The sequence below is a fragment of the Oratosquilla oratoria genome, chromosome 6, assembly GCF_046742065.1.
Source record: "Oratosquilla oratoria isolate Oo_2021 chromosome 6, ASM4674206v1, whole genome shotgun sequence".
NCBI lineage: Eukaryota > Metazoa > Arthropoda > Malacostraca > Stomatopoda > Squillidae > Oratosquilla > Oratosquilla oratoria.
The window spans coordinates 68,673,617-68,699,348 of record NC_134782.1 but is presented as its reverse complement, the minus strand read 5'-3'; the positions used below and the strand labels follow the sequence as shown (position 1 = coordinate 68,699,348).

Below are 25,732 nucleotides of genomic sequence, written 5' to 3'. Positions count from 1 at the left end.
GGCTTATTTACCACTTTTCTCCATTTTCTTTAACCATCTCCAATCCCTGACCCACTACCCTTGCATTCACCTCTCGCACCACCCCATCCATGTAAAGATTGAACAGCCAGGGTGACATAACAAATCCCTGATGAAGTCCCACCTTTACCACAAACCATTCACTCTCTCCATTTCTAATCCTAACACAAGCTCTACTACTCTCATAAAAACTCTTGACTGCTCTTAACAGCTTTTCTCCTATCCCATATATCTGCAGTACCTCCCAGTGACTTCCTGTCTACCCTGTTGTAAACCTTTTCCAGATCCATACAAGCCCAAAACACATCCTTCCCCTTTCCTATAGCTTCCTCACATATCTGTCTTACCACAAAAATCTGATCTACACAACCCCTATCTGTCCTAAAACCACACTGTTCCTCACCAATTACTCCTTCTGTTCCTCTCTCAATCAAGATCCTCCCATAAGCCTTCCCAACTACACTCAACAAGCTGATCCCTCTGAAACTACTACACTCACACTTGTCCCCCTTTCCCTTGTAAAGAGGAACTATACAGGCACTCCTCCAGTCCTCCAGCACTCTACCCTCTCTTAAACATTAAATAACATCACCAGCCAGTCCACCATAACTGTACCTCCTTTCTTCAGACATTCTGCATAGCATCCATCCAGATCAGTTGCCTTACCTGCTCTCATCATCTTAACAGCTGCTTTCACTTCATCTTTCCTTATTTTTCCTCCATTTTCCTCACTCATCACTCTCATTTTCTTAGCGCTTCCCACTGCAACTACCTTTCCCTCCCTATCCTCCTTCACATTTAGCAAATCCCTAAAATAATCTGCCCACCTTCCTCTCACTGCCTTCTCTTCCATTAACATCTCTCCATCTGCATCTTTTACCTTTTCTTCTCTAATTGATTTGCCTCCTCTTCCTCTTTTAATTTCTTTCCATAACATCTTTTTATTACTTTCAATTTTTTTTGTCATACTCTTACCCCATTTCACAACTGCTTTCCTCTTTGCTTCTTTTATTTTATGCTTAACTTCCCTTCTCTTTACTTTGTATCTCTCATAAGATTCCCTCATCCTAATTTGTAGCCAATCTATGAATGCCAGCTTCTTCTCTTCTACTCCCTTCTTTGCTTCCTCATCCCACCACTCACTACCCTTCCTTCTATTTCCTCCTGCCCCCCTTGTTCCACACACCATTTTTGCACATCTTATGACTCCCTCCTTGACCCATCCCCATTCCTCCTCCACTCCTAGTTCTACTCTATCCTTCACTCCCTCCCACTCCTCTTTCAACTTCTTATACTCATTCCCCTTTTCTTTCTCATTTAAGCAGTTCACTCTAAGTACCTCCCTACCTTTTGCCCTTTTCCTCTTTCTCCATCTATCCTCCACTCAATTTACCTTCTACCAGAAAATTATCTGATATTCCCCCTTTCTCTCCCCTTAGAACATGTACATCCTTAACTCTTCCTACCATACTCCTGGTCACCACTATATAGTCCATTAATGCTCTATCTGCCACCCTTCCATCCACCACCCTCTCCCATGTGTACTTATGCTTGACTTTCTTCCTAAACACTGTATTTCCTATCATCAACTCTCAAGACACATCATCAATTTTCCATTACAATTTTTACCTGGAACTCCATACTTCCCCATCACTCCATCTATTGGTTCTTTTCCTACCCTAGTATTAAGGTCTCCCAATAAAATTGCATTGACATTTCTCTCTAATCCCTCTATACACTCATTTATATCTACCCAAAAAGCCTCCCTTTCCTTTACACTCTTCTCACTACCAGGCCCATATGTACTAACAAAAACCCACATCTCCCTTCCCAGCTTCACCTTCATCCACATCAACATTGATGAAACCTCCTTCCACTCCACTACCCACTTATCTCTTCACTTACTAGTATAGCCACCCCTTCTCTCCCTCGTCCCCTCTTCATTCCTGAGTACCTCCCAGCTACACTCCCACACTCACAGTTGCCCTTTCCTATCATTTTAGTTTCACTCAAAGCCAGCACATCCATCTTTCTTCTCACAAACTTACTACCTATCTCTTCCATTTTACTCTCAGCTGTACCATATCCACGCACATTAACCCCTTCCATACGGTGCCGCACACGTAGGCGTCATGGGGAGCGAGTGTATTCGCGAGGCTGCCATATCGGCGTCTTGATTATATTTATTGTAGTCGCCCCTCCATAATGACATTCTTTCTAATTCTTTTGTAATCGCATTTTCTATGGTTATCAAAATTCACGGGTGAAGAGAGAACGATCGATATAAGCGGTGACTATATTTTATGATGCGAGTATTATTACGACACGTCGTACGGCTGGCATTGGTTGCTGCCACCGAGATCTAAGTCTATGACGCCTACGTGTGCGGCACCGTATGGAAGGGGTTAAAAGACCCAAACCTTAGGGTACTGGTTGGAAAACTCCTAAACCCTCTTATGCCTTTACTTTTTTTAGGAATGCCCCCCTTTGGGGCTGCAGGTAGGAGGACTCCTAATCCCATCCCCTGTCCCATTTTTTGTTGCCTCTTTTGACTCAAATGGAAAGACTTAGTGGTAGCATTCTCTTCCCCCACCACAGGGTAGGTGAAAAAGGAAATGAATATTCAGAGAAATGGTACAGGACAGTAACAAGGGGTTGGGGGACAGCATAACGGAGGGACAGTTGTAGTATAAAAGTGTCATAATTTATCTATGAACAGAGTTTTCCTCTATCACAGACAAAATGATGTGCGGCTCTGGTCCGTAGGGGCACCCCATATAGACCCTAAAGTATCAACTGCATGCTACTCTGCCACAATAACATGCAGCCAATACCCCAGATGGGGTATTCTTTTTAGTACTGGGTGTCCATAGTGTTGTTGCGTACTCCAGTTTTGGTCTTATTAGTGTAATTAATATTTTTTTAAATTATTTCCTCATCCAAGTAATCAAATGCCACTTTCACTGACCTTAATAGGTTGAAGGTTTCTACGACTATTTTATTGATATATTTGTCTGGTGTCATGTCTTTGCTGATTATTACTCCAAGGTCTCTTTCTGAGTTCACTTTTTTTTTTTACTTTTTCTTCACCAATTTTATAATTTCTTGATATTCTATTTTTACTTTTTCAAAACTCTATTATACTACATTTCTTGATATTGAAGTTCACTTCCCACTTTTGAGTCCATTTCCAGATTTTCTCCAGGTCTAACTGTAACAATTCATAATCCTCCTCTGTTCTTGCTTTTAGTATATTTGCATTTTCTGTGAAGAAATTCATATAACACTCTACTCCTTCATCCATGTCATTTATATATGGCAAACATGATTGGAGCCAATACCGAACCTTGCGGGACACCACTTATCCTTTCTTCCCAATTCAAGTATTTGTCTCTAATTACTACCCTCATTTTTCTCCCAGTCAGGAAATCTTGCATACATACATACACCAAGGCTTTTCCCCCCTTTCAAGGGAGGTAGCCAAAAAGGGAAAGGCATAAAAACACTCCCACCCATTACATCCCTAAATACACTCCACACCCTTCCCACCCTTCCTCTCATCTGAGCACCTCATGGATGACGGGTCATCCCTGCACCTTGCCCACCGCCCTGGGTCAGAAGCAGTGTCGCAAGACACAGCACATCCACAGCAAGGCCGCTTCATTTAATCGGCGACCCCCCCTTGCATATAAGGAGAGGACAGGGAGAAATCCCTTCGGGCTGCGTCAAATTTTGCTCACACATACTACCTCACCCCCCACCCCCCTGCCCATTCCTCCTCATGCAATCACAACATCCCCCATATACAACCAGTCTCCACTCACCTCTGTCTTCCGTCCTCAACAGACAGTCCCCTCTTCCCCAAAGCCCCCTTCACCCCATCCATCCACCTCATCCTAGGACGTCCCCTCATGTTCACTCCCTCCATATCTGCCTTCCATACCTCTTTTACTAGTCTTTCTTCACTCATTCTTTCCATGTGTCCAAACCATCCTAATATTCTTTCATCAACCCTATCTCCCAGCTCCTTTTTCACCCCTGTTCTCCTCCTCACCTCCTCATTTCTCACTCTATCCAGCCTAGTAACCCCCACCATACTTCTCAGACACCTCATCTCAAACACATTCAAACTCCTTCTCTCTTCTTCTCTTATGTTCCACGTTTCTGCCCCATACAGTGCTGTTGGCACAATCACTCCTTCATACAGTCTCCTCTTCGCATCCATTCCTAAATGTCTATTCCTCATTACACTCTTTAATCCACCAAGGCATTTACTCGCTTCTCTCAATCTTGCAACCATTCCAATAATTTTCCTCTAATGCCACCTATTGATTCTACTTTTCTTATAAGTTTCTTGTGTGGTACCTTATCAATTGCTTTTTGTAGGTCTAGAAAGGCACAGTCTGCCCATCCATCCCTTTTTTGTATTATTTCTATTAGTCTCGAGTAGAAGCAGATCAGGTTTGTTGTACATGATCTTCCTTGTCTAAATCCAAATTAATTTGGATTCAGTATATTTTTTTCTTCCAGATAACTTTTTCATATGTTTTTGCTACTGTGCTTGTTAGGAAGACTGGTCTGTAGTTGGTTGGATCTTCCTTGTTTCCTCCTTTATATATTGGTACTATATTTGCATGTTTCCAGTCCTGTGGTACTTTTCCTTCTTTGATTGAGTATATATTGTATATTTTGTCGGCCAACTCCTCTATGCATTCTTTCAGTATCCATTTTGCATTTCCATCGGGACCATGTGATTTTTTTTCTGACATCAAGGTTTTTTACTTGGTCTCTAATTTCCTTCTGTGTTACAGTTATTTCCTTCATTGGGGGGATCTCTCTCTCTCCCTATTCCCTCACAGTTCTGTGAACTTTTAATTGTGAATACAGATTTGAAATGATTGTTCATGATTTCAGCCATTTCTAGTTCTTCTGTATATTCATAAATTCCCTAGTGCAGCTTTTCCATTTCTTGTAATTATTATACCCTATCTAGCGATAGTTAGACCCATCCTTGACTGTAATTATTAAACTCTATCTAGCGATAGTTAGACCTATCCTTGACTGTATTTATTAAACTCTATCTAGTGATAGTTAGACCCATCCTTGACTATGCGGTACAGTTTTGGTCTCCGTCCTACAGAATGGACATCAATTCACTAGAATCAGTACAGAGAAGAATGACCAAAATGATACATGGACTTAGAAATTTGCCTTACGAAGAGAGGCTTAGGCACCTTAACTTACACTCTCTGGAAAGATGCGGAGTGTGGGGTGATCTATGATCAGTGTTCAAGTGGATCAAAGGCTTTAACAAGGGTGATGCAAACAAGGTCATCATATTAAAACAACAGGGCAGGACTTGCAGTAATGGTTATAAACTGGACAAATTTAGATTTAAGAAGGAAATATCCAAGAATTGGTTTACTAATAGGGTAGCTGACGAATGGAATAAACTTAGTAACCATGTAGTAAGCGCTGAAACTATCAGTTGCTTTAAGAGGCGATTAGACAACTTTATGGATGGGGATGACAGGTGGTGATGGATATGGAGCTGCCTAGTGTAGGACTTATGGTCTCTTGCAGTCTCCTTCATTCTTATGTTCTTGTTTATTTTCTAGTTTACCATTTACATACCTGTAAAATAGTTTAGGCTGTTCCTTGCATTTTTCTATCATATCTCTTTCATAGTTTCTCTTTTCATCTCTGCATATTTCTATATAATAATTTCTTAGTTTGATGTATGTTTGCCATTTACTCTTTTTTTTTTTTTCTTTTTTTCCATCTTTTCCAAGTTGTCTTTTCTATCCTTAGCCTCACTCCATTTTTTGTTGAACCAGCTTTTTATGTATATTCTCTCTTGCTTCTGTTGTGGTACATATTTGTTCACTCCCTCATTATAAATTTCTTTTAGTATATTCCATTTCTTTTCCATCTTTGCTTCTTTATTTAGGAATTTATCCAAGTTTGCATTTTGAAAGAATTTTTTGAGATTCTCAAAATTAATTTTGTTATACATTAGCCTTCCTTTTCTATGTTTCTCATTTCTTCTTAAGTCCATTTACTCTTTTAGTTTGAATTCTATTAGTACATGGTCACTCTTTCCTATTGGAGTTTTGTAATCAATTCTGTCCACAATTTCAGGTTCTGATGTAAGTATTAAATCCAGTCTTGATGGTTCCTCATTGTTTCTGTATCTGGTATTTTCTTTTATCCACTGAGTCATTGTGTATTCAATGGTCATATCAAGTAGTATGTTTCCCCAGAGGTCTTCTCCACCCTTCACTGTCATTTCTTCCCAACATATTTCTTTTGAATTAAAATCACCCATAATTACTATATTTCCTCTTTCAGTATATTAGTTCATATTTTGTATCTTCCAACAGTTTGGAATGATCACTTTCTGTCCAGGACTGTGTTTTGGGGGCACATACACTACTACAAATTTTCTACTTTTCATGCAATTGCTTTCAACTTTTATCATTATTGATTCTACATTGTTTTTTCCTTGTTATCTTTGTCACATTTAAGTCTTTCCTAGTCAAAAATACTTCCACACCCTGTTTTTCCTCTCTATACTTCATCCAACAGTTGTTTAGACCAGTGGCGGATCCAGGATAAAAATTTGGGGGGGGCTAACATGAATTCCTTCCTCTGGGTAGTCTGATGTACCAGAAGTCTGAGGTATACTTAACTTAATAATGTTTTTCAGATTTTTCTGTGTTTTAGACATATATAATAGAATGTATATTCGTTTTATATTGTTACACGCTTATACTAGTCAGTGATAAAGCACTGGCACGCGTATACTCTCGCATAGAGAGAAATTATTTCAGGATCCGTGTGTAGTGTTAGTGCATTTGGACTCATAAAAGTAATAAAAAATAAAAGTAGCTTTAAAAACAGAAATACAAACAAAAACGTGTATGAACTTCTGAACCTGTTAATAAAAGTATCTAAATTACATTAATAACACACAGCATTGTTCATGGGATCTCACACGAACATCAACCTCTGTTTTTTTTGGGCAAATACATTGATTACACTGGCTATTTCAATACTGATTTAATTGTGAACGCCGAGTAGCGCCAGGCCGTTGAGGCGATCTTGACTCATAGTATTACTTAAGTAGGTCTTCAGTCGCTTCAGGGTTGAAAATGAACGCTCGGCCTCTGCGTTCGAGACTGGGGGCGTGATCAAAACTCGGAGGAGCTTGGCCAGGTTTGGATACATTCGGGTCTGGGCGTGGGCAAGGGCATCTCCCATGGATTCGAACTTCATTGTTGTTGAATACCAGCGCTCTGCTTCCGCCTTCACGAGGCTCAAGGTCTCGATGTCAGCCTCATAAACCTTTGCCGCTTCCAGTACAGCAGCAACATCTCCGTCAGCTCTGCTGAGCAGATTTTTGATATTGAAACCAACAGGAATAATATCATTCCCAAACCGGGTCTGCAGCTCAGTCAATACACAGTCGAGGAATGGGACATATACAGATCTTCGGTAATACTTCTCAGCTGTCTGGAAGGGTAAATTCGCTCGCTGCGTTTGGCGCTTGCAAACTCGAGGTACAGGAATAGTGTCGTGTGATGAACCGATCTCCTGGAGGAACCCCTCTTCCTTCTTGAAGATGTCCTGGAAGCTGGTCAGTGCACCTTCCCGAGTCTTGTTTAGATGCGTCACCACATCACCAATTCTAGCTTACGCTGAGACTAGATCGACCATAGGGGACTGCAGGGCTCGGCTCGGCTCCACAGTGTGAGCTAGCACAGACTCAGCGACGGCAAGACCAATCAGAAAGGGCCATCGTCACGGTGTCCTCTGAGGGGGACCATGTTGCGACCACAAAAAAGAACGCTCTCGATTACCGGAACGAGTAAAAGACGGTTTTTTGCAACTCGTTCCTGCCTCGTTGTGGCAAAGATTGTGTCGATGGCCCTCGACGGGTCACGCACGGTGTCGAGAAAGGCCTCCGTACGGGTCATGGCAGCGGCATGGTAGCTATGCTGGTTGTGGTTTGCCAAAACCTCTAGGGCCTTCTTGTACTTGGACATAGGCTCCAAAACGAGGGCTCCGAGCCTAGTCTGGCCTCCAGTCCCGGTTGTCACTGGCGAAAAGCACACAAGCCACCCAGTATCCTCCGTTCTTCAAAACTGAATATTTGAGCCACGGGTATGTCGAGCACCAGGCCAGGCAGGCTGGAACCGCCTCTTTTGACCGCCTTCGTAGCTGAATGGAAGAGCCTCGATAACTGGGACTTTCTGGTGGATGATGACCACCTTCTCTGCATCTGTTCCCTTCTTCCCCACGAAATCAGCAATGTCAAGTCGAGGCTCTTGAGAAGCTGCCACTGCAACTGTGCCGTCTTCACGTGACGAGTGGGGGACCTCGGCAGTCTTGGCTTCCTCCGGAACTTGCCTCTGTTGTGGCATTATCCATCTGCACACATTCAGGTCATCGCTTGAAAAATGCAGTGATCTTGGCGGGTTCCCCTGCTCGCTTCATTTCACTGGACCTGCCAGCCTGGCAGGAGCAAAAAACAAATATCTGACACAGGCTTATTTTCATAGAAGAATTCTGCCACAAACATAATCTCAAGTAAGGTCTCTGGTAAAAATTATAGAAGGAAATGGAAGAACATTGTGGAGAACTGCTAGATTAAATTAAATATCATTTGGGAAAATACATGGTAATCTCGATATCAAGTTAAAGTAATCATTTTCTTTTATAGAAAGATGTTCCACTATTCAATTTTCCTTTGGTTTATTAAACAAATGCAAGAGATATTATAAACGAATAAGTAATAGTTTACCTGCTTACTCGAGTAGATGCTTACACCTCAACGGTTAACTGCAACTGTGCATTATACTTGTCACCACAATGATTTCGCCAATTGTTTGATAACTACATTTAATGAAGAAATTACTAAATTAACGACTAAAATAACATCAAGAAAGATACCAATCAAACCTTGGATAACAAATAACTTATTGAAATGCATCAATTTAAAAAAATAAACTTTATAAAAAATACATTAAGTGCAACTCTGAACTTAATAAACACAAATTTATCAGATATCGTAATGTTCTCAACTCATCAATTAAATCGGCTCGCAAGCAATACTATCTCAAAAAACTTGAAGAAAATTCATCGGTTCCGAAGAAACTCTGGTCAATACTTCTTGAAGTAATTAATAAAAAGAGAAGTAATACTACTCCCAATTTGTTTATTCACAATAACAGGCAGGTAACTGACAACTATGAGATTGCTGACATGTTTAATAACTTTTTCTGTTCAATTGGTAGTTTATTGGCTGATAAGCTGCCAAATGACCCAGGAAACCCACTTCAATATATAAGTCCAGTCTCATCACAATTTAGTCTAATAAAACCAACTCATGATATTTTGCGTATTATAAATAATCTTAAAAATAAGTCCAATGGCTATAATTGCCTTAATACAAAGATCCTTAAACTTGCTGCTCCCAAAATTATTCATTTACTCATGCATTTAATCACTGTGTGCTTTCAACAGAGTTGTTTTCCTAATGTCCTAAAAATTGCTGTAGTACACCCGATCCATAAAGATGGGCCCACATCAAACGTATCAAATTTTCGTCCGATTTTGATCCTTCCGGTATTGTCTAAAGTACTTGAAACCGTTATTCTTGAGCAATTGGTAGATTACCTTGAGTACCATGTGATCATTTTCGATAATCAATTTGGATTCCGTGAAATCCACTCACCATATATGCCTGTATTCTCTTACAAGAATATATTGCAACTCGACTATCTAATAAAAAATATGTGCCGAAGTTTTTCTAGACATTAAAAAGGCTTTTGACACAGTTGATCATAGTATTCTATTGATGAAAATGGCTGAGTACGGAATAAGAGACTTTGAACTTCAGATGTTTCAGTCATATTTATCTAATCGTAATCAAGTTGTCTTATTTAACGGTGTTAAATCGAGATTAATGGGTGTAAGTATGGGGGTTCCTCAAGGTAGTACTCTAGGTCCTATTTTGTTTTTGATTTACATTATCGATATCTATAAAGCCTGTGGTATTCCTGAATACTTACTGTTTGCAAATGATACTTCTTGATTGATTGCTTCAACTTGATTGCTTCAACAACACAAAACAATCATATAGGTGACAATACAGGTATGTTAAACGGCCAACGAACGTGGTATATTTCCAGTGGCGGCGCCAGGGAGGGGCTTGGGGGGCTTTAGCCCCCCCAAAAAAAAGTGGCCAGCCCCCTCATTAGCCCCCCCAACTGAAATGAGCAAATTGAAAATTTAAAACACTCATTGAAATAATTTTACTAAGTGGAATTTTTAATTGCCAGGGCTAAAGATTTGTCAGCCATCAGTGCTAGCCCTACCATTAACCCCCTCCCCTTCTGAAATGAGGATAATATATGTGTATTATCATATTATTATTAGCCCCCCCCCCAAAATTTGCTCAGCCCCCCCCTTAGCCTCCCCAACTAAAAATTCCTGGCGCCGCCGCTGTATATCTCCTTTCTATCCCTTTTCAGCGCAACTGAGACACAACCCTGGCAACCCTACAACACGCGCAGCACAAAACAGATAAATGGAATTAAACAAATGCCAAACACAGCACAATTCCGCCCAAATACCGCACACATGCTGTCAGTTTATTTAACCCCGGACCTGGCAAAACATCAGAAAGTACTAAAATCAATTAAATGACACCCTTACAATGATTCATGGAAGAACAAATTTGGAGGGGGCTTCAGCCCCCCCCCTGGATCCGCGCCTGGTTTAGACCTTGTCCCACAGTATTTGGTGGTAGAGTACTTTTTAATTTAGTTTCTACAATTCCCATAATGTCTGGTTTTTCTAATTCCAGATAGTCATTAAATTCATTCGGTCCTGAAATCATTCCGTCTATGTTGGTATAGGCTACCTTTAATGTTTTCCTTTCTCATCGTTTTCTGTCTACTTTGTATCCTTTTTCTTAATATACCATTTTCTCAACCTCAGGTCTACCACTCTCCAAAAAAATAGTTCTTTTCAGTTTCAGTTCTCTTTTCATTTTTTTCATTTGCTTCATTTCCAAGTTCCTTTTCTTTCTCTTTTTCTTCATCACTCATTTCTTTTTTTATCCATACATTTTTGTAAGGTTCATTATTTGCTAGTTTTGTTGTTCTAGACCAGTGTTTCTTAACCTGGGGAGCTAGCACCCCCACGGGTGCTGAAATCGATTTTATGGGGTGCTGGGAAGTGCTAAATACATGGCCGTAAAATGTCAGTATTCTTAGCACGGGGTGACCAGTACTAATGAGGTACTTTTTTGACAAACGTATTGTGTGTGTATATATATATATATATATATATTCATGAACTTTAACTCGTAGTAACACGATGTTTGCCAAAGTTAGGGGATGCTGGACTGCCTACATCTCACTACAATGGTGCTGAGGTCGGAAGAGGTTAAGAACGCTGTTCTAGACAGTACTTCTCTGCTATCATTTGAGACCTAATTTTACTTTTAGTGGCCTATATTGTTTTTCTTTTGAGTATTTTCCTATTCTATATGTTTCCTCAATTTCTTTATATTTTGTCCTTCCTCTTGAATCTCTTTCAGAATTTCTTTAGTGATCTCTTTCTCCTCTTTTTCTCTCTGAAATCTTGGAACATCATGTTTCTCTTTAATACCATAGGTTACAATGCATCTTTTTTTATCCACTATGTCCCTGACCAAATTACCTTTCACCTTAATTACTTTAATTACCATTTCCTTAGTATTTTCCTTGACCTGTTGCTCCACTAAAAGAAAATTTGACTTTCCTGTTCAACTTTCCACTGTTTCTTTATTTCTTGGAAATAATTTTCTTTGATCTTCTCTTCCACTTTCTCATGTGTATGTGCTCATAGCATTACCCAGTGATCAAGTCATATATGAGTTCTCATCAGGATAATAGCTGTTGATCACAAAAAAAGAGAGAGAGAGAGAGAGAGTGAAAAGGTGAAAAAGGGAGAGGAAGAGCGAAGGATGGAGGAAGAGGGATGGAGGGAGAGAGAATGAGAGAGAAAAAAGAAACATGATGAAGAGGGAGTAAAATATATACATACACATTTTATATATATATATACATATATATATATATATATATATATATATATGCATAAGTAACCACTAGGAAAAGTAAACTAATGAAGCAGAATGCTTTCGTATAATTACATCTGCACTGAAGATGTAATTATACGAAAGTGCTCTGCTTCGTTAGTTTACTTTTCCTAGTGGTTACTTACGCATTTGTGAACATCCTAGGCGACTGTGACCTAATGTATCGTATAATTGCATATATATATTATTCAATATATATATATAATGTCTATGTATACATATATATACTGAAGATGTAATATACAAATATGTTACATATATATATATATATATATATATATATATATATATATACATATGTATATATATATATATATATATGCATAAGTAACCACTAGGAAAAGTAAACTAATGAAGCAGAATGCTTTCGTATAATTATATCTGCACTGAAGATTTAATTATACGAAAGTGCTCTGCTTCGTTAGTTTACTTTTCCTAGTGGTTACTAACGCATTTGTGAACAAACGTTCCTAGTGTTTTATTGCACACATATATATGTACATACATATACATTTATACACACACACACGTATATATATATATATATATATATATATATATATATATATATTACATATATATACATATATACATTATATATATATACATATATATATATATGTGTGTGTGTGTGTGTGTGTGTGTGTGTATGTATATATATATACACACACATTGGAAATCTCACCTACCTTAGTTCAATAGCTGGTGGGGCATCTGGGTATTCTGGTGGCAGGTTAACCCTTAGGGTGACCCTTACATGCTGCTCATCAACCTTCTGGCCAGTGGCTGGTACCACAACTACCTCCACAGCACAAGGAACACCACTACAAAAAGCAAGTACAATGTAATTAGGGCACTACAGCATCAATTTCTCCCAATCAAACAAAGAGAACTATCCTGAAAAATATAATGTGTAAAAATCTCAGAAATTTCAGCACACATCTCATTATGAAGAACTGTCCAAGTATATAGTAAATATAACTCAGAACAGTACCAATCCATGTCTATTCTTTATCTTTTTCTGATCAAAATACTCTCATCAACATTCTAATTTTCTTCTTCTCATGAAATATTTCATCTCTCAGATATAAACCTAGAGAAAACCCTCCCAAGATACATTTGAACCATAACTGGCTGTCTGTGCAGAGGTAATCCCCCAACACTGAAACAATACTAATAAAGAATTGACATCAAGACACCAAATACAATTATCAAACATAAAAAATCATATATGTTACCTCAAATTACTTCAAGTTAGGAGAGGATGGAAAAATGTCAGAGAGAGAGAGAGAGAGAGAGAGAGAGAGAGAGAGAGAGAGAGAGAGAGAGAGAGAGAGAGAGAGAGAGAGAGAGAGAGAGAGAGAGAGAGAGAGAGAGAGAGAGAGAGAGAGAGAGAGAGAGAGAGAGAGAGAGAGAGAGAGAGAGAGAGAGAGAGAGAGAGAGAGAGAGAGAGAGAGAGAGAGAGAGAGAGAGAGAGAGAGAGAGAGAGAGAGAGAGAGAGAGAGAGAGAGGTAAAAGGTAGTGATGGATGTTAACCACTTCAGTATGAGTAAAATTCTTGTGTGCAGCATTGGCTCCCATATGTATGCTGCACCACACTACTCACATTATAAAATATAGTCACTGCTGTATTACTCATTCTCTTTTACTCCAAGTAATGATAAACACAGAAAACATGATCAAACCAGTTCACAGAATCTGGGGGTAACTCGAGTACAACTATAAAAAATATATATAATTAAGACGCCAACACCCTCATGTACCCACTTGTGCCTCATGACACCTATGTAGGTCTCATTGTACTGATGCAGTTAATGGAAGAGGAGGCAGTAACGGGAAGATGGGTAGAGTATTTTAGAGAGCTGTTGATTGTGGATGAAGATAGGGAGGGATTAATGGTGGTGGTGGGGATTGCCAAGAAAATGACAGGGATGGGAGAAGAAAATGGAAAAGATGAGACACAAGGAGTTTTGAAAATGATAAGAGCAAGTAAAGCACCTAGGTTGGATGGGTGTCATACAGTGTCTGATGAAGGAAGGTACAGTAATAGTGGACTGGCTAGTGAGGTTGTTTAATGTGTGTTTAAGGGTGAGGAAAGTGCCAGAGAACTGGAGGAGTGCCTACACACTTCTGCTTTACAAAGGAAAATATGACAAATGTGATTGTAGTAGTTTTAGAGGGATCAGTTTGTTGAGTGTGTTGGGGAAGGTTTATGGGACGGTTTTGATTGAGAGGATTAGGAGAAGATCAGAGGGAGTAATTGGTGAGCAGCAGCTTGGGTTTAGGAAAGGTAGTGGATGTATAGATGAAATTCTTGTGGTAGGACAGATTTGTGAGAAGGTTCTAGCAAAAGATAAGGATGTTTTTTGGGTCTTTATGGATTTGGAGAAGGCTTATGACATAGTAGACAGGAAGGCACTGTGGAAGATATTGCAGATATATAGGAGAGAGGGAAAACTGTTAAGGTCAGTCAAAGAGTTTTTACAAGAATAGCAAAGCCTGTGGTAGAACTGGAAATGGAGAGAGCAAGTGGTTTAAGGTAATGGTGGGGCTGCATCAGGGCTGTGTCATGTTACTATGGCTGTTCAATGTGTACATGGATGAGGTGGTATGGGAGATAAATGCAAGGGTAATAGGCAGGGGACTAGAGATGGTTAAAGATAATGGAGAGAGGTGGGAGATGAGCCAGTTGTTATTTGCAGACAACACTGTGCTTGTGGCAGGGTCATGGAAGGGATTAAGGAAGTTAGTGATGGAGTTTGGGAAGGTATGCAATAGGAGAAAGTTTAAGGCAAGTGTAGATAACAGTAAGGTGTTGAGATGCACAAAGGGGGAGGGTGGCAGTGAGCTGGAAGTAAGTCTTGAGGAGGCTGGAGGAAGTAGATAGTTTTCAGTATTTGGGGTTGCATGTGACAGGAAGTTGAAGAGTGGGGGGAAGAGGTACATTGTAGATTGAAAGAAATAAGTAAATGTTTTGGGACAAATAGACATTTGGGAATGGATGCAAAGAAAAGTATATGAAGGGGTGGTTGTGCTGACAACACTGTATGGGGGTGGAGGCTTGGAATTTAAATGTGTTTGAGATGAAGTGTCTAAGAAGTATAATAAGGGTTGGATAGAGTGATAAATGAAGAGGTGAGGAGGAGCGTGGGGGTGGAAAAGATAGCAGATAGGGCTGATACAAGAATATTGTGAAGAATGATTACCAAAAGGTGTGGATGAGTAAACTTGAGATGACCAAGGATGAGATGGATGGATGGGATGAAAGGGGGCTTTGAGCACAAGGGGAATGACTGTTGATGAAGGAAAGGAGAAGGCAGGGGATAGGGGTGAGTGGAGAATGCCTGTGTATGGATGATACTTTGACAAAGACCAAAGGGATTTCTTCTCGTCTTCTCTATTTTCTGCATGAGGGGATGGAGGGGGGGGGGGGGCTGCCCATGAAAAGCAGCAGCCTTGCTAGGGATGTACTGTATCTTACTGCATTGCTCTGACCCAGGCAGTGGGCAGAAGATAGGGATGACCCTTCATCCATGAGGAGCTAAAGCTGCACTCACACTATGCAGACTAAACCTCTTTCATACAATGACCCCTACGTATTTACCTAATTGTAGTATACAGAAATGGAGCAACACTCGTTGGGTCCAGTCTCCTATTCTCTAATTTTCTGACATACCTAGACTCAAATTCATGTATGGTTCCAACTTAATATATATCATGTACGGTTCCAACTTAATCTATATCGTAGGCATCATGACGTGCAAGTGGCATAAGAGGATGCTGGTGTTGGCATCCTGATTATATCTATTTGTAGTTGTAGCTGAGTGAACCCTGAATTCTGTGAACTGGCTTGATTGCATTTTCTGTGTTTATTATTAATCAGAGAGAAAGAGAACAAGTAAATAAGCAGTGACTTTATATTTCATAATGCAAGTATTGTGATGCATCATCAAATAATCATACATCAGCCACCCGATGCTATGCACAAGAATTTAACTCGTATTGAAGAGGTTGAGGATTTTACTGTGCCAACGTAGGCAGTCCTGTGCATCCTTGGAAGTCAACATCGACAATTACAGGAGGCAGTCCTGATGCTGTTGCCGTCCAGCTGGTATCCAACAATGACTGGATGGGGTCAAATGTTGACCTAGTATTACACTGTCAGGTGCTGCAACACACTAACTGGACAGCAACCATGCTCCCGACCAGTGCTACATGTGGGATGCAGGCCACCAATGGATGCAATATTAGCAGCATATGACAATGACACCATCATGCATTCACAATGGGCCACCAGGTCTATATAAAAAGGTATTGTACCCACGCCCTTCACCACACATTTCCTTCAGCTACCAACACATCAACATACACAGTGTGCATACTGCAATGGCCCTCACAGTCCCATACAACTACCAGCAAACCCTACAACTACTGAGTCTATTGTTAATAACTGACAAGGACAACCTGGTCACTGACATCACCATCTGCAAGCTGGTGAAGGAACACAGGAGGAGGCAGAAGGAACCTAGGCTGTGGCTTCTCCATAGGGTTTAGTATGGACCTTATGATAACCTATTACAGGAACTTGCCTGAGGATGCCCCAGCCTACAAGAACTACCTGAGGATTGACGTGACACTGTTCAAGAAGATACTGTGTTTTGTGGCATGATCACTGCATGCTCCACATTATGTATGAGTATCTTGGTCTCCGCATGACACAGACCTAATTTAAGAGTGCTGTCTGATGTAGACTGGTCAGAGATGGTGCCTTGTCTAGTGAATAATGGCTGCCACATGACGGCAAAGGTGTTCCGTAACCATCCTGTTCAAAATTCCAACCTGACCAGCCGCCAACTCAATTTTTGAGTTTTGTGCATGCTCAAAATTTGCTGAAACCTGCCATCACCTATCCTGACTTTTTTTGAGTGACCAATCTATTATCTTATATATTTTGTCCATTAGTTCATCAATACATTCTTTTAGTATCCAGTTTGCAATTCCGTCTGGGCAGTGTGATTTTGACATCAAGGTTCATTATTTGGTATCTTATTTTTTTTATGTGTCACAATTATTTCTCTCATGGTGGGGGGGGGGATCTTTCTCCCTTTCCTTCATCCCAATTGTGTATATTTTCTTTAATGAACACAGATTTGAAATGTTTGTTCATAATTTCAGCCATTTCTATATCCTCTGTGTATTCCATGTTCCCTTGACATAGTTTTACTATTTTCTGTTTATTTATTTATTTTTTTACCATTCACATATCTATAGAACAATCTAGGTTGATCTTTACATTTGTCTATTATGTCTTTTTCAGTTTCTTTTTTTCTTCCCTGCATATTTTTACATATTCATTTCTTAGTTTGATATATATTTCCCACTTTCCATTTTTTTCCAAGCTTCCTCTTCTATCTTTTGCCTCTGCATTTTTTTGTTATACCAGCACTTAATGTACACCTTTCCCTGTTTTTGTTTTGGTACATATTTATCCACTCCTTCATTATAAATTTCTTTTAAAATCATCCATTTCTCTTCCACCTGCACTTCTTCATTAAAGAATTTTTTGCAACTCATTTTTTTAAAGAATTTTCTAAGTTTCCCAAAATCTGTTTTGTTATACATCAGTCTTCCTTTTGTGTTTCTCATTTCTCCCCATATATATTTCCTCTTTTAGTTTGAGCTCAAGTAGTATGTGATCACTCTTCCCAATTGGTGTCTTGTATTCAATTTTATCCACAATTTCAGGCTCTGATGTAAATATTAAATCTAGTCTCAACAGTTCTTCCTTACATATCTGGTATTTTCTTTTAACCATCAAGTCGTTGTGTATTCAATGGTCATGTCCAGTAGTACGTTTCCCAAAAGGTCCTCTCCACCCTTCACTGTCATCTCCTCCCAACATATTTTTTTTTAGAGTTAAAGTCACCCATAATTACTAGATTTCCTCCTTCTTTCAGCATATAATTTAATGTATGCCTTGTGTCTTCCAACATTTTGGAATGGTCACTCTTTCCAACATGTTTTCGGGGGCACATAGATCACTACAAATTTTCTACTTTTCATGTCAATATTTTCAACTTTTATCATGATTAATTCCACATTATTTTCTCCTGTGATCTTCGTCACATTTAAGCCATTCTAAGTCAAAAACATGACACCTCCCTGTTTTTCCTCTATTTTTCATGCAGTGATTATATAAACCTTGTCCAACACTATTTGGTGGTAGTAGACCTTTTAATTTAATTTCCACGATTCCCATTATATCTGTTTTTTCTTCCGCTAGATAATCATTTAATCCTTAACTCACACTATGTTGGTACAAGTTACTTTTAATTTTTTTCCTTCCTTCCTTGTTCTGTTTCCTGTGTTTCCTTTCTTTTGATATACCATTTTCTCAGCCTCAAGTCCAGCACTCTCCAAAAATTTTTTTTTTTCGGTCCTTTCTTTTCTCATTTTCTTCATTTTTTAGTGTCTTTTCTCTCTCTTTTTCTTCATTTCCTTTTGTTGTTTTCATTTTCACCAACTTTGCTGTTTTGGCTAATACTTCTGCTATCGTTTGTGACCTTAGTTTTTTTTAGAGGTCGATTATTTTGAGTATTGTCCTATTCTATGCACTTCTATTTCTATTTCTTGCCCCTTACCTTGTACTTCTTTCAGAATTTCTTTTGCTATTTCTTTCTCTTAAGTATCTAGCTAAATTGTGTTTTTCCTTTATACCATATACCACTATGAACCTTTTTTTTTGTCTGTGTCCCTAACCCAATTTTCTTTCTTTTTTGATTACTTTAATGACTTTTTTTTTTGCTTTTTCTTGTACTTGTTGTTGGACAATTTCTTTAAAAGCTATTTTTTTTTTATTCTCCTGATCTAATTTCCATTGGTTTTTCATTTTTTGAAGATCTGTCTCCATTATCCCATCTCCAACTTTCTTGGCCACTGCTTTAATTTGTTCATTTACCTCTCTTTTCAAAGCCTCACTTTTGCTAGCATCTTCATTTTTCATCCTTTCATTTTTTACTATGTTTAGTTCATTTTTAGGTCACTAAGCTATTAGTTTCTAAATTTCATTTTTTCAACTCACTTCTCGATACATTGCAAGGAATTTGTTCCTAAGATCTATAATCTCCTTAACTCTGTAATCTCGATTCCACAAGATATTTTTATACCTCATCTCCCTTTTTAAATCTATACTTTTACCCAGTCTTCTAACATCTCTTGCAAAGCCAGAACTACAAAAATATCTTTCCTCTTCAAACCTATGATTCGGTTGTGGTGTCTCAATATTACAACTTTTCTTAGGGATGACACCCATCAGCAATTCAACCCTTCTCACATCTAGTCTTTTTATTATTTTGCCATATTTTCACTATTAACTCATTTCGGGCACCCTTAAGCTTTCCCCTTCTCATACAAATCCCAAACTAGGTGTTCATTTCCTGCAATTTAGCAAAAAAGTGCTATTTTCCTAAGCTCATTTGAGACCTCCATTCCAGTCAGTGGTGTATGTGTGTGTGCAAGTATCCAGTTTGAGATCCTGTCATATCCTGAGGCTTTTGTCACACCCAATTATCCCAGGAGATTGAGCACTTCCCTTACTTCTACATTTATATCTGCTAAACCTGATTTATTTTGCTCCCCTTGCCTCTCTCCAAAAAGTTCAACTCTTGTGAAGACTGATTGGAAACCTTCATTCATTATTTCTGTTGGAGCTGAGGCCTCTTCAAAGGCTTCCCCATCTACTTTTAACTTGGTGATTTCTTCCCTGTCTCAATTTACCATTAATGAACCTGTAAAACAGTTTTGGTTAATCTTTGTATTTTCTACTACACCTTTCAATATTGTTTTTTTCCCTCCCTGTGAATTCTGGTATAGTCATTATAGTCATTCCTAGCTTATGTGTAAGCTTCTTTTGTTTTATTGTCTTGCCACTATGAGGACTTTTATTGTGTCCTTTAGCACTGATCTTTAGGTGAATTGCTTCAGTGTGTGTGTGTATTTACCTAGTTGTATTACACGGGAAGGGAGCTATGCTTGTGGTGGCCAGCGTATCTTTCAGCATCAAGTTTTTTCTTAACCCCTTCACTCCGGGCCAAAATCTTGCGGGCAGCATTAGCTGCCAGACGTATGATGTTGCGTCATAATACTCACATTATAAAAAATAAAGTCACCGCTGTATCAATCGTTCTCTCTTTCACCCGTGAATTTTGATAACCATAGAAAATATGATGAAGCCAATTTACAGAGTATGGGGGTCACACAGGTACAACTACAATAAATATAATCAAGACGCCGACATCGGCATCCTCGCATACCCACTTGCTCATGACACCTACGTAGGCGTTACCGTATGGAAGGGGTTAAAATCTTGAACAGTGTTTGCACACACTGTTTCTTTATCTAAATTATTCCACATATCCAGTTCTCTGTATGGGAAGCTATTTTTTTCAGATCTCTTCTACAGTTATCCTTTTTGAGTTTCTTTTCATGTCCTCTTGTTTTTCCATTGTTCCATTTTAATAAATCATCCCGATCTTGGATTTCCATTCCTTTCATGATTCTATAAATAGTCAGCAGATCTCCTCTTTCTCTTCTTTGTTCCAGAGTTGGTAGTTCCAATTGAGACAATCTTTGTTTGTTTGTTTTGGAGAGAGTTGGTGCCAACTTTGTCATTGCTCTTTGTAGTCTTTCTAATTTCTTTATATTCTTTTTAGTACTGGGTGTCCATAGTGTTGCTGCGTACTCCAATTTTGGTCTTATTAGTGTAACTAATATTTTTTTAATCATTTCCTTATCCAAGCAGTCAAATGCCACTTTTATTGACCTTAACAGGTTGAAGGTTTCTCTGACTATTTTATTGATACGTTTGTCTGGTGTCATGTCATTGCTGATTATTACTCCAAGGTCTCTTTCCGCATTCACTTTTTTTTTTTTTTTACTTTTTCTTCAATCTTATAATTTCTTGATATTCTATTTTTACTTTTTCCAGACACCATTATACTGCACTTCTTGATATTGAAGTTCACTTCCCACTTTTGAGTCCACTTCCAGATCTTGTCCAGGTCTAACTGTAATGATTCACAATCCTCCTCTGTTCTTACTTTCTTTAGTATTTTTGCGTCACCTGCAAAAAAATTCATATAACACTCTACTCCTTCATCCATGTGATTTACATATATGGCAAACATGATTGGAGCCAGTATCATACCTTGTGGGACACCACTTATCATTTCTTCCCAATTCGAGTATTTGTTTCTAATTACTACCCTCATTTTTCTCCCAGTCAGGAAGTCTTCCATCCATTCCAATAATTTTCCTCTGATGCCACCTATTGATTCTATTTTTCTTATTAGTTTCTTGTGTGGTACCTTATCAAATGCTTTTTGTGGGTCTAGAACGGCACAATGTGTGTGTGTGTGCATGTATGTACATAGTAAATTCTCTCTTAATTGTATTTCCGTACATTCTGGGATCCATACAATTTTAAATCAGACACAAATCAAAACTATATGGTAATAGAGCACATCATGAGATAAGGGCAGGGGCATACATATGTCTTTAATACCCTGGTTAGTACAGACTTTTGGATAAATTGGACTAGAGTTCCCCTAAAAGTTTGATGCAGAGGGTTTACTGTATAGCATTATACAAAGAAAGCAAACATACCTTCAAATTGGTTACAACTCACACATATACAAAGGTAACCTATCAGTAGGGATTGTGGAACTGCAGCACTTCTGAATCTTCTTAGGTGGTCAGATGGTGAACATAAAATGAAGAATATTTCGCACTACAAAAGGTGGTATGCATAGTTTTATTTTTGCAAAACTGTTTAACATTAATTTCTTCTTAATAACATATTATTATTATTCAATTATCTACCACAACCCACCACCCAAACCACACAAAAATCTACACAATAACATATTCACACCCACAAGTCCTTCAAGAAAGACCACCAAACAATATTCCAACAACCCCCCCCCCCCAGGCATATGCCCCAGGGACCCTCCTACACCAGGCAAAAACCACAATGCCAAACCTTCTCACAGAACACCATCCAGCATTAAGACAGACTAACACAGAATAGGTCTGGCCAAAGATTCAAAGAACTCCAGGTGCAATCACCACACAGACATTGAACACCTTAAACTACAATGCACCACACTAACAATCCCTGGAGTACAACACAATATCTCTTCCCTAAGTAACTTGTGGTTATCCCCAAAGGCACTGGTTTCCTGAATGCCACAGGTCTTCTGCAACAGAGACCAGGGGGAACAGACTGATTGATCTCTACTTGATTTGCACTTTTTTAATTTCTTTTTTTTTCAACTACTGTAAATAGCAATTCATTTCAAGATTGTAACATACTGATCAAACCAAGAAACTAAAACAAATCAGATGGCAATTACCATAAAGGATGAAAAACTATCTTAGGATTGGAGATAATGTACACAATTGTTACTTTCTCAAATATCTAACTACTAGGGGCAATGGACACTGCAGTGTTATAAATTTCAACCAACCACATCTTTTAAATACCAGATTGCTTGTTATAATGAGATCAAGTCTATGCTACCTGTCATTCAAGTCGATGGTCACTTCATCGGGCATGATTGCCTGTAAAGCCTCCAGCTCCTCCACAATCCTGAAGAAAAGAAATACAGTCAATACCTATCTTTCAAAAAACGAAAGAGTATTTTACTTTGGCTCGTCACTCATTCACTCACAAACTCTTTCAACACAGACATGCTTTATAAGTTTAATTCTGGCAAACATTACATTCATACTACATACATATATATACCAAAGGCTTTTTCCCCCTTACACAGGAGCTAGCCAAAAAACAAAGGCATAGAAACCACTCCCACCCATTCCATCCCCTACATACTCCACTCCCCTCTACCCTCCCTCTTATCTTGGCATCTCCTGGATGACGGGTTATCTTGCATCTTGTCCACTGTCCTGGGTCGGAAGCAGTGTCACAAGACACAGCACATCCACAGTATATTCATACTGCTATAATTATTTTCCTGCTGGAGTCTTTATCAACTGAGACAGTCAGTGAATTAAATGTAAACTACTCTGAAATTTTCATGTATCTTACAAAATATTTGATGATAGTGGTAGCTAATTAACCCCTGCAGTAGATAATAATACTTTAGTGCATAACTTTACAAGTCAAGACATATGAGGGTCTGGGAGATTTCAAACCAGAACCCTAACAATTGGGTCATTAAATATATGCAGTTGTGGTAGAGATTAAAGTAAAAGGGAATAGATTGACTGTGTGAGACAATGGATGTGTTAGCCTTAAGTAAAACTAAGTTGAAAGGAAAAGGTGATTTTGAGTTTGGGAGCATGGTGGAGTGTGTCAAGTGTGATGAGGGGATTGGGGAGGAAATGAGTGGCTCTACTGATAAGTAATCATAGGAAAGTGCATGGTAGAGTGGAAGAAAGTGTCTTCAAAGTTACTGTGGGTGAAAGTAAAACTGGGATGGGAGACCAGGACTGTGGAGTCGGAACACAAAACCTCCGACTCCTCTATTTTTGGCACCACTGACTCCAACTCCTCTTCATGTAATTAACTGATTATGGCATACATATTTTAGAAGGCCTATACAACACACATACACTCCAATCTTGAGTAGACTTATATCATTATAACTGGTTTATATCAAAGAATAAAGATATGTTATAGTGTGGCTTTCCTATGTTTGACCTCTTCATTAATACTTTATAAATGAAGTAGAGACAAAATTTTTGAAAGGATATTGAAGAAAATTAAGTAAAAAAAATATTCTATAATGTAAGACATTTTGCAAATAAGTGATAAGTACATTTCAAAAACAAAAATACTGTACTTTATAGCAAAAGTTGAAATATAACCTTTGTAAAGGATATACAAACCTAATAAAAAAAAGATATAATGCAAGATTTTTTTTTTACACATAGTTTTGCAAAGACGATGAGATTTATTACACTTTATTTATTTTTTTATATAATCTACTTATAAGGAGTGTGCACTGCATAACTCTACAGACTAAATGAAGACCTTATAAAGTGTAAATTTAACTGGAGTCACCGTAACTGACTGACTCCACAGCCCTGTGGGAGACGTGTTTTTTGTGGGCGCACATGAACCTGGAAATTGAGAAAAGAAGTGGAAAGAGAGGCTTTATGAATCAGTTGAAACAAGTGTTGAGAGTTTCAGGAGGAATATAAATGGTGTTAGGAATCTCAACACTAGAATAGAGGATGATCTAAAAGTTGTAGAGAAGTTTGGGGTGGCAGGTAAGAATCTTAGTAGAGAGATGATAGCAAAAAATAGTGTTTAAGAAGGGAGCAAGCAAATGTGTAAATGGCAAAGGGAAATGTGGTTTACTAGACAATAAGGACTATCCAGTGGTATCAAAAGGAAGGAGAGGAAGTTCTGGATGTTCATGTTTTCAGGGGAGAGAGTATGGGAGTATAAAATAATTTCTTGGTAGAAGGGAGGAAGAGAGTGAGGTGGATGATGGATGACAAGGGGTAGGAGGAAGAGGAGGAGGAGGAGGGTGAGCAGGAAGTGGTGGAGGGTGTGGGGAGGGGAAGTGGTGGAGGGTGTGGGGAGGGGAAGAGGAGGGTGAGCAAGGGGAGGACACACTTGAAGCTAACTCTGTAACAAGGAGAAACCTTATCACATTGAAAGGATGTCTGATTAAATATCAGGTGTCATCTATGTTTAGAAATATTCTATTCTCATTTTCTTTCAAGTTAAGTGAAATTGGATGCTTATGAATTCATATATGTTCTCATAATGTAAAACTATATATGTTACCACATGGAAACATTGGCTGATGTATCAAAACATTCTACTAGCATATGTTGCATTGCAAGGAGAGCTGTGTATTGGCAGATGGGAGAGTAATTTCCTGTTGTCAGGTGTTCTTGCATGAAATGGGAATGCCCTATTTTCATGTACACTAGTGCTATTTCAAAATGTCAAGTTATATTGATGTCAGAATAGTCAAATGTACGTGGGGCTTGATGGTTTTTAGGTTGTTCACCGAGTGTTGTTCCCAGTGTTGCTTCCACAATACCTTAACTGATGTTTGCTACTACAAGCTAAGCAACATCCCAAACATCTGGAAAAAGAGCACATATGATACCAATCTTGGAGAGAGAGAGACAGAGACACACAGTATGTGCAAAAACCATACAAGAACTTAAGAACAAACTAGATTCTGAAAGATACAAAGACGGGTCACTACAAGCATAGCTCCCTTCCCGTACAATACAACTAGGTAAAATACACACACAAAGAAGGAAAGGCACCAGAAGACTGGAAGAATGCCAATATCGTACCAATATGTAAAGGGGGAAACAAGGAAAACCCAACAAACTATAGACCAGTCTCACCTTACAAGTACAATAGCCAAAGTTTGTGAGAAAGTTATCAAAAGTAGATGGACTAAACATCTAGGGAACAAAAGACTAAATCTGAGACAATTCTGATTTAGATGGGGAAGGTCATGTGCCACAAATTTGATCTGTTTCTATTCAAGGTTAATAGATATA

General features: G+C 38.7%; 1 protein-coding gene across 2 annotated transcripts in view; it reads right to left on the bottom strand.

Annotated features, from left to right (window-relative positions):
* The window catches only part of LOC143026569 (E3 ubiquitin-protein ligase RNF25), a 62,260-nt gene that overhangs the window by 29,906 nt on the left and 6,622 nt on the right, over nucleotides 1-25,732 (bottom strand). For both annotated transcript variants that reach the window (XM_076187183.1, XM_076187184.1), the window contains exons 2-3: nucleotides 22,752-22,820; nucleotides 12,862-12,996 (exon numbers count right to left, since the gene is read on the bottom strand). In XM_076187183.1, coding sequence (XP_076043298.1) covers nucleotides 12,862-12,996; nucleotides 22,752-22,820 — 204 coding nt within the window. The remainder of the gene's footprint in view (nucleotides 1-12,861; nucleotides 12,997-22,751; nucleotides 22,821-25,732) is intronic.